The following is a 9,694-nucleotide window of genomic DNA, read 5'->3' on the forward strand; positions in this document are numbered from 1 at the left end:
TATATTAGGGGCTTCATAACTCAACAAAGCTGCATGGCTATCTTTCACTCTCGAATAGTTGTTAATTGCTATAATACTCATTGCATATAAGTCCTTTATGTGACCACTTAAAACATGTTTTATATTCTATTTGTATTTGCATGCTTTTGAGTAAGTTGTATTTGAAAGAATACTCATTTTCCAACAACTTAATAAATTTTTTTGGTTGCATTATTGCTATTATTTAATATACATAAATAATATTAAACAAATCATATAATAAATTTTAATAATATAATTCTAAAATTCTAATAATAATAAAACCTACTCTTTTTTTGAAGAAATGCATATAGCATTGAATTAAAACAAAGAGCTATTACAAACTAAATACTTAGGCAATCCTTTGGAAGAGAAAGGAAGCCTTTATTAGATTTATTTTAAGCATAGAGATGAAATTCAGAAAAAGGAAGAATCATAATGAAAATAGGATCCTCTACTAATCATTTTAAACCAATTGGGGTGGAGGGGATACCAAAGATTAAACAACCCAAAAGGTTGATTAGTATCCTAGAATTCCCGATTAGGTAAAAAATAAAAAATAGAGAGATGCCTAGTTTCCATCAATCTAAATCCCCTTTCCAAAATCCAACTTGTGCTTAAATTAAAACAAGAGAAAGCAAGATAACTAAACAAAGAACAAAACAATAATTGAAATTCATTAACATCCACTAAGCAGGAAACCAGAATTTTCAGCTCTTCATCCATTCTGTTATTCGCAATCTCCTTCATCTTTGCCCACTCCACAATCCATCCAAGGATTCCTTCAGCTGTTTCTATGACCATTTCCTGAAGCAAATGATGAAGTGTGTCTAACATTGTCAACAACACTCAAATTCTTACCTCTTACTCCCTTTGATTGGACCAAATGCATTCAATTTTTTATTAACCTTTTTCTTCAGATTTCCTGACTAGGAAGGAATATACAATTTTCCATCCTCTATCATCAAAGGAGTGACTGAATTCTGTAAACCAGGCAGTAATTCATTTACTTCCTTATGTTTTATGCACTTAAACCTTTCAGCCATAGAAAATTCCTTCATATCAGGTTCTTTGTATACATCAATCTACAACCCGATAATATCTGATTTATCTATAACGTCTAGTTCTAAACTACTAGAACAAGCTTGCACTTCTTCTCCCATTCCAGCAAACTCTACATTCGGATTTATCTCCCATCTTCTAATAGTTCTGGTTCAGAATTAACTCTGTCAGAATTTTTATTATCCTCTTCTGTCACCGAGCATTAAAATTCAGAATTTACCTTGCTTTCTTTGGCTAGCATTTCTTTTCCTTCACCATCTATTATGCTCAATTCTTCAGCAAAAACTTGGGATAGCAATTTGAATTTGTTCCCATTAATCACTTCAACCGGTACCAATCTGTCTTCCAGAACCTTCAACACAGCTGAAGCCTGAGAAATCTTCTTTGCAACCGATAGATCTTCCTCCAATAACAGATTGACCTGCTGGTTGGCAATCTTTTTCCCATCAGTTACTATTTCCTTGATCCTCAAATTTCCAACAGCTTGAAAAATATTATCTTTGCTTTGATACTTCATATCAGCTTTCAACCCCTTATTCACTTCTTTATTGAACCTCTTGTTCCTTTTGTAATTAACATGGACCCAAGGTCCATATTTATCTATCATCTCCTACTCTTGTTCTTTATGAAGATTCCCTTGGCCTTGATTATAAGTAGCATCAACATTACTTTTTTCTGCTATATTTCCATTTTTACATTTGCTTTTTTCATGACCAATTATGTCACAATCATAACAAAACGATGAGATTCTCTCATATTCAACATTTTGAAAGAATCTCCCACCCAATCCATCCACCCAAACACCTAAGAGAAGAGGTTTATCTAGCTCTATAAGAACACAAACTCTAGCAAACTCCCTCCTTCCCTACTGGAACATGTTCCCATCCAACATCAAAGGATCACCTACAATAGAAGCAATCAAAGTAACATTTTTCTCATCCCAACAATGAAGAGGCAATTGTGGCATTCTGATCTATATAGGAGAGGTTAATCATTTCATAGTGCTCGGTGAAAACTCCATTGACTACCTTTCAATCCCCACAATATGATCATTTATAAACTAAGGCCCACCTGATAGGACTCCTACTCACTGAAATTATTTGCCCTCGTTTTTTTTAAAGCAACCACAAATACAACGACACATTTTATGACGCCGCTGTGAACCGTTGAGCAAGCAATATAACATATCCCAAATACGAAGCAAGCTGTGTAGCCTGTTTAGCTCATCTACTCGAACCAACCGAAACGAATTTCTTAATTCACTTCCCTCCCCTTCTCGCATTGCCGCTGCTATAAAATCCAACCCGGTGCCACCTCCTCTCAGCTCCCACAAGATCACTTCCCATGCTGGCCTTGCGATAGCTTATATTGCCAAAAGATGGAACTTTATGATTGCTTCGCCTCCACCTTGGAGCAGCCGGCCTGGATCCTCGCCCTTTCCGCCCTCGGTCTCCTCTCTCTCCTTAAGGCCTCAATCGCTGCCCTCCGCTGGATCTTCGTTAGCTTCATCCGCCCCGGCAAGAACCTCAAACGATACGGCTCCTGGGCCATCGTTACAGGCGCAACCGATGGCATTGGCCGCACCCTCGCCTTCCAGCTCGCCCACCGGGGCCTGGGCATTGTCCTCGTCGGCCGCAGCCCAGATAAGCTTTTCGACGTTTCCGCTGCTATTCGGGAGAAGCACCCAAATGCCCAGGTTGAGACCGTGCTCATTGACTTCGCTAGTGATCTTGTCGAGGGAGTCGCTAGGTTGAAGAAAGCCATCGAGGGGATGGATGTCGGGATCCTCGTTAACAACGCCGGGATGTCGTACCCCTATGCTAAGTACTTCCATGAAGTCGATGAGGATCTGATTAAAGATTTGATCAAAGTGAACGTAGAAGGGTTGACAAGGGTGACGCACGCCGTGCTGCCGGGGATGGTCGAGAGGAAGAGAGGCGCTATTTTGAATATTGGATCGGGGGCATCCACTGTTATTCCATCGGATCCGCTATATGCCGTCTACGCTGCCAGTAAAGCGTGAGTTGTCTCTGCTTCCATTTACTGATATTTTATTGGATATATTGGTTTTTCTTAATTCGAGAATATTTACATTGGTTCTTGTTGGATATCCCTGGCCGAGAAATTCGGAATTCTTATTTTGTGTGGAAAAATTAAGCAAAATGTTTCTTTACTTTCTTGCTGATTCACGTCAGTGCATAGATGATAGTATGTAGAGATAACCTCATTTCAAAGGATAGGATGGCGACTTCTTAATTTTGAATTCTGTTGGATCCAAATTTGTGCGTGGATGACGTACAACTTTACTAACAAACCAACTTGATGACCTATGATCTATGAGAATAGAGAGTAGAGAGAATAAAGAAAAATTTGTTGAATGCTCAAGAAATTATAAGTCACAAAATTGGCCGAGTATTGACTATATTAGTCAAAATGTTCCCTCAAACTGTTTCTCATCACCGCTTAATTATAAGGTTATAAGGGCTATAAAAAAGACAATACATAGAAAAAATTGATAAATACAATGTACATAAAAAACCCATACAATGCTATATACTACTTTAGACATGTGTCTTCTTCTAATTCGTTGAAGGAAAATAGGGGCTACAGAGCTCTCATGTTTTGTCTTCGGGCGAGCTCGATAATGTCAAATTTGTAAGAGCGAATTCAATATTGTTGAGTATGTATGGGGTGAGTTCTATGGTCAAGTAATTGTGAAAGGAGGACGAACGACTAGCGTGCTTGTTGAATTGCCAACGACTTGTATGAAGAATCTCGAGTTGCTCGAGAGGCGGGCAAGTAAAATGTCAAGGATGAAGAACTAAATCCAGTGGTTACAGAGAGTTAGGCTGAGGGTACCAAAGAGTAGGTGCTTTCCTCTAGCTGAGGGTTTAGGGAAGAGAACGAGTGTCCGAGATTACTCTAGGAGAGAATGAGTGTTAGAGGTCGCTTGGAGGAGTAAGTGACTGAAGCAGTGGTCGAGGTATTAGCCTGATGAGGAATCTTCGATTCACCCAGCAGAGGGCGAGCTCCTCGGTAGGCCCAAATGAGTAGCAACTCCTGTTGGTTAAGTTCAGTCTGTGGGCCTCTCTTGAGTGCAAGTTCTCTACATAACACGTCAGCTACCTGTTAGATATATGAGTACACAGATTTTGTTATTTATAAATTGATATGTTTGAACTAATTTCTAGCAATGAATGTCTGCGGTGTTCCTTAAATAGCTGTCATTACACGTATGTCCGCATGAATTGAGCATTTGATGTTTATTGTTTTGTTGGTAAAGTGATGTTGAAAGAAGGAAAAAGACATGGGAAGTGAGTTGCGTGTTTTTTCTCTTATACTTTTCTGATTGAGGCTTATATTATCCACAGATATGTTGATCAATTTTCAAAGTGCCTCTATGTTGAGTACCAAGATAAAGGAATAGATGTGCAATGCCAAGTAAGATGTCTCTCATTTCATTCACTTCTATTAAGCATTTTATCTTGTGTTATGGTTCCTCTAATATCTTTTTAAATACTAGATCTTGGCAGTTTTAGCTCACAGACGTCTAACTGAAATTGTGAATCGATTTTTTTTTCTTTGTGAATCTATAGACTTTTATATTAGAGAAATTCCATAATTGGTTATATTGCCTTTTGTTTCCCATTTTTTCTTTGTTCTTGAATGAATAATTGTTTTAATAATGTTGTGATACTTCCATGCTAATTTTCTTCAGTTGAGATTTCATGGCAGGCATCACATGCAAAATGTAAAACACATTGTGTGCTCTTGGTTTGGAAGCATATTAGCCTTGCTTTTTAGTCAAATTTCAATTCATTATTTTATTTCTTTCTCACACTAGTAGAAAATACAAAAAACTTCTAGTCTTAGAAGAAGCAATAAACTTCCACTGTTAGTAACTTTTACTCTGTATCTATGATGCACCGATACTTCTCCTCAAAGAGACGTGCAGTGTCCGACATGTATCCGACACGACACGAGTCTGACACTCCTCCGACACGTGTCGAACACGTCGAAAATGTGTCCAATTAAAAAAATATGAAATACAAATAGGACACACATGTCCGAGATGTGTATCCTAAATAATTTATGAATTTTTTAAATATAACTTCTTGTATTTAAAATTTTACTTATTTAAAATATAAAAACTAAGTTTCTTATTTCTTATCCACAACATCAAATCAATCGTCCGCACTTGATAACCCATTAATCGAATATTTTCATTTTCATTTCTCTTTAGCGGGTTACCATTTTTATTTCACAACAATGCTTGATATCATCTCAGCATCGACGTCTGGCGTCGTTACAACAGCAACATTTCAAAACGATTTTCATGTCAAAGTCTGACGGTTTCTTTATATTGATACTCGATGTTAGTAATTTCTACACCCACAGCTTGACATCTCATCTTTGTCCAACGCCTTCTCAACATCGACGACCAACACTCTCAACATCGACGATAAACGCCCTTAACATTGACGATCAATATTTACTGCATTAATCATTTTAAGCATAAATTATAGTTAAATGACTTATTATTTTTAAATTATTTTTAAAATTATACTTATTCGATTTTTATATACTATTTTTAAAATATAAAAACTATAATACCGTGTCCAACCCGTGTCCGTGTCCTATATTTTCAATAATTGACGTGTCCCGTGTCTGTGTTGTGTCGTGCCCGTGTCGCCGTGTTCGTGTCTGTGCATCATAGCTCTGCATCTGTTTGAATGCTTTGTTAATTACAACTAAGCTGTATTTTGTCAGGCAAGTTCTTATAGTTCGGATCTGACTATTAAAATCATGATAAATGAGATATCACAATCTAATTTAGATTTTTTTCTGTAGTCTAGTTTCTCTTTATTTTGTTAGTGTTAAAATATTCTTTATCGGTTTAATTTATTTATGAAACACTTAATTTTTAAACTACAAAGACCATTTCCGTACTCTTTCACTTTATAATTATTTATTTTGTTATTAATTAAAGTTTCCGAACAATGTAGACAAAAAAAAAAAAACGCTAGTCAAAATGAAGATGAATGAGCGTACGTGAATTACAATGGTTTAACTAAGCAAAACTGTATTACTAAAACTTTGACATCGAAACACAAGGATTTAAATAAGTACACATGAATGAACTAGGGATTATATCAGTTCACAGGATTCTATTGACACGAAGGTCGTGTTAAAATTGTTTAATTTGATTAAATCTTAAGTCTTTTTTCGTGATACCAAATTTGGATATGTATGATGATGCGGAGGTCCATCATCTATCAAGCTTGTAACATCCGATTATCTATTCGACATTTATCATCTTGAAGTATATTAGACTAGCCGTTGTTTTTAATCATCCGTATCCTTGTGCCATATATTATGTTAACCATAGAGAACAACGTAATTTTAGATAATTAATTATGGGACAAATAGTCTTAACTATGAAGTTAAGAATATATTTTAATTGAAACATCTTCTGTTCAAAAGAGAAATTAAAATCTACGGATCCAAAATCTAGAGTGGCAAATTGAGTTAATTTCTCATTCTTATAGTTTATGTAACTTCATAGGCTCAGTATTATATGTTTGCCAAACATCAACACACAAACACTAATTGTTAGATGCTAAAAGCATTCTATCTAATTCTTATTTTATTGTAATTTTTGGCTTCCGTTGATTTTCTCTTTAAGAAAGAGGAGAGTGCTGTTTTATATCTCTCTGAAAATTAAGGCTGTAATTTTTCAAAATCAACCACAGTGAAATATATTGTGGCGTTTGACAAGCCATATGTTAATCAAACTTGAATAAAATTCATGTTTTTGTTGGCTGATCTCTTTTTGTGTGTTTTCTATTTTTTCTCTCAATATATGCATAAAATTTGACTGTTGGAGTCGGCAACAAAATTTTCCCTTTTTTTTTTCTTTAAATATGACATTAGTTTGGGATCTTTCAAAGATAATTAGCCATTTGTAATTAAGATCATACGTTCCTTTTCTTCTAATAGGCTGACTTGCTGGTCACTACCAGTATAAAATAAAGAAATGAAAATTAAATAGGCTATCAAGTTTTTAACTGGACAAAGATTTCTTTGTGAATAGAACCGCATCAAAACTGGAATTGTTCTTTTCTACATCTCATACATAGTTCTAAGCAGGTACCTTTATACGTAGCAACAAAGATGGCATCTATTAAGAGATCTTCCTTCTTAGTGCCATCAGCCAACACGTATGCCCAATCTGCCCTACAGTGGATAGGCTATGAACCTACATGCACTCCATACTGGCCTCATTCCCTGATTTGGACACTGATCTCCATGTTGCCTGTGGCTGTAGTCGATAAATGGCGCCTTGGTTTCTGCCTCCGCATACGCAAGAGAGGAATGCTAAAAGAATTGGAAAAGAAAAAGCAGTAAGCTGTAGCTTTTCAATATCAGCCTTACCTTTTGTTTTGCTTCTTAAATAACAACCCGGTGGGTTTAGATTTGAGTGTCGGTCGGCTGCCAGTGAAGATAGCTGTAGCTGCTTGACAGCATTTTCTTCTGATGTTCATGACCTTTAATCTGAAATATTTGGCTTTGAAGTAGTTTTGTTGATGGTGTTCTGCTACTTTACTTTCAGCTTGGGTGGCAAGTTGTATGTGTCTATCTAATTATTCACAAGGCTTGTATTAAGCTATGAGTTCAACAATAAAGAATTTTCCTTTGATCTTATCAAGGTTCAAGGTTAATTGTTGATGGAAAATAGGTTTTGAACTGTGTTGTATTTTTTTTTTTTTTAAGTTGCTCAGTTTCTGTTTAAATTTGAAATAATTCAGGAAGTTTTAAGTGGAGATCCTAAAGCTTATGGTGATTCCTAACAGCACTTATGTAAATAAAAAAATTACTAAATTATACAAATTTCAAAATTATGTTTTCAACCAGCTTGGAACTGAAGAAATTTCAGTCTCTTGCAAAAGCATATGTCTCACATGCTCATTGGTACTCATAAATTTGAGATAGAGTTGGGTTTGAAAACTGCTAGGCAGGTTCTGAAAATTTGATCAATTTTCATGGTTTTTCATATGCCAGTTTGAGAGCAATGACTAATCACTACTTACAGCTACTTTTAAGGCTTTGCCACAAGGCAATAGATCATACATTATTCTAAAAATAAATGAGTACTAGCTGTAAATTAAGGCTGGAAATTTTAAAAAATTATATACAATGAGATTTGATGACCATCATTCCATTGAGGCATGCGCTCCACCAAGATGAGTATTACATGTAGAAATTAGTCATAATACATCCACACTGAAGGAATGTCACCAAACAAATCAATTGTCATGCAAGAAAAAGAGAAACTATTGCTTATTACCAGATATAGAAGCAATAAAGACAGAAGAAGAGGGAAAATATCCATGATATTCAGGAAATTTTGATTGACAAAAAAATTTAGGTATGGAAGGTAAGTTTCCACCTCAACCTAATGGCTACCAAAATCTGCAAAACAAAACAGCACCACTTAAGCATATAATGCCAACTGAACACTAAGTAATGGTAACCAAAATAATATAAATTTAGATAGCCACAACACGAGATATGCCACTTTGAGGACCACCATTCTATGCCCCACAAAAGAGAATAAGATGCACCAGAAGAATCATACATGCTAGTCAATACTTCAATAGAAAGCCAAAACCTAATAAAGATACAGATCTTTTTAACCCCATAGTCTAGGACCACTTGAGATTTAGATGAACATGTTGACCTCTGCTATTAATAATAATAATAATAATAATAATAATAATAATAATAATAATAATAATAATAAAACTGATAAAAAATACATGCCTCAGCCACTACCCATATCGATTTCCAGTTCAAAATCCCGCTCAAGTTCTGTAGTCTTCAAACTGTGCTGAACCCATCACTTCTCTGCGATTCTGCAAGAAACCCTCTTTTGTTTGCGTCAACGAGAAATTATTCGGAGCATAATCCGGTCATTGCTCTGCTTTCGGATGCCAATAAAATTGTGACCCGTGGATAGCCTTTGTGGCAATTGCCTACGTGGATTGCCTCGTGGAATGCTTACGTGGCTTCAACACTTAAACCCAATAAAGGTTAAAAGTGAAAATGGCAGAAAAATTTCACATTTCAAGCGGCTTTTTGAAATCCGACATTCATTCTCCAAAGTGAAACTCCTCTGATGCTCCTTCATTCTCTTTTTGCAATTTCAGGCATTCACTTAGTTCCTTCTCAAATGGTACCACATGCTAAAATAAAAGGTAAGTTGCTTGCGTGTTTTCTGCTCAAGTTCTGCGTGTTTTATGCTCATGTTATGCTTATTTTATGCGCATGCTATGCATTCCTTCTCAAAACTTTTAACTATATTTAATATTTTATAATTGCATAAATATTTGATGCTAGTTATGGTCTATCATATTTTCTCTGTATTTAAGGTTTATGCTAAAACCTAAACCCTAACAAACTTTTAACAATTAAACTCTTTGAATCTTAGAAATAGTAAAAAAAGAAAATAGATAAATGCTTTATGCATAGGTTTTGAATAGTTTTTGCATAGGTTGTGTGTAAGCACTGTATATGTTGTGCGTGGGCAAAAATATATATTATGCGTATGTTG

At 35.6% G+C, this 9,694-nt stretch overlaps 1 protein-coding gene across 1 annotated transcript; it reads left to right on the top strand.

Annotated features, from left to right (window-relative positions):
- Positions 1–2,175: 2,175 nt before the first annotated feature.
- On the top strand, positions 2,176–7,785 carry LOC110116741 (very-long-chain 3-oxoacyl-CoA reductase 1). Its single transcript, XM_020850439.2, has 3 exons — positions 2,176–3,099; positions 4,452–4,521; positions 7,231–7,785. The coding sequence occupies exons 1-3, from the start codon at positions 2,459–2,461 to the stop codon at positions 7,486–7,488; spliced, it is 969 nt and encodes a 322-aa protein (XP_020706098.1). The 5' UTR covers positions 2,176–2,458; the 3' UTR covers positions 7,489–7,785.
- Positions 7,786–9,694: the final 1,909 nt, after the last annotated feature.

The sequence above is a fragment of the Dendrobium catenatum genome, unplaced genomic scaffold (genome assembly GCF_001605985.2).
Source record: "Dendrobium catenatum unplaced genomic scaffold, ASM160598v2 fragScaff_scaffold_1122, whole genome shotgun sequence".
Lineage (NCBI taxonomy): Eukaryota > Viridiplantae > Streptophyta > Magnoliopsida > Asparagales > Orchidaceae > Dendrobium > Dendrobium catenatum.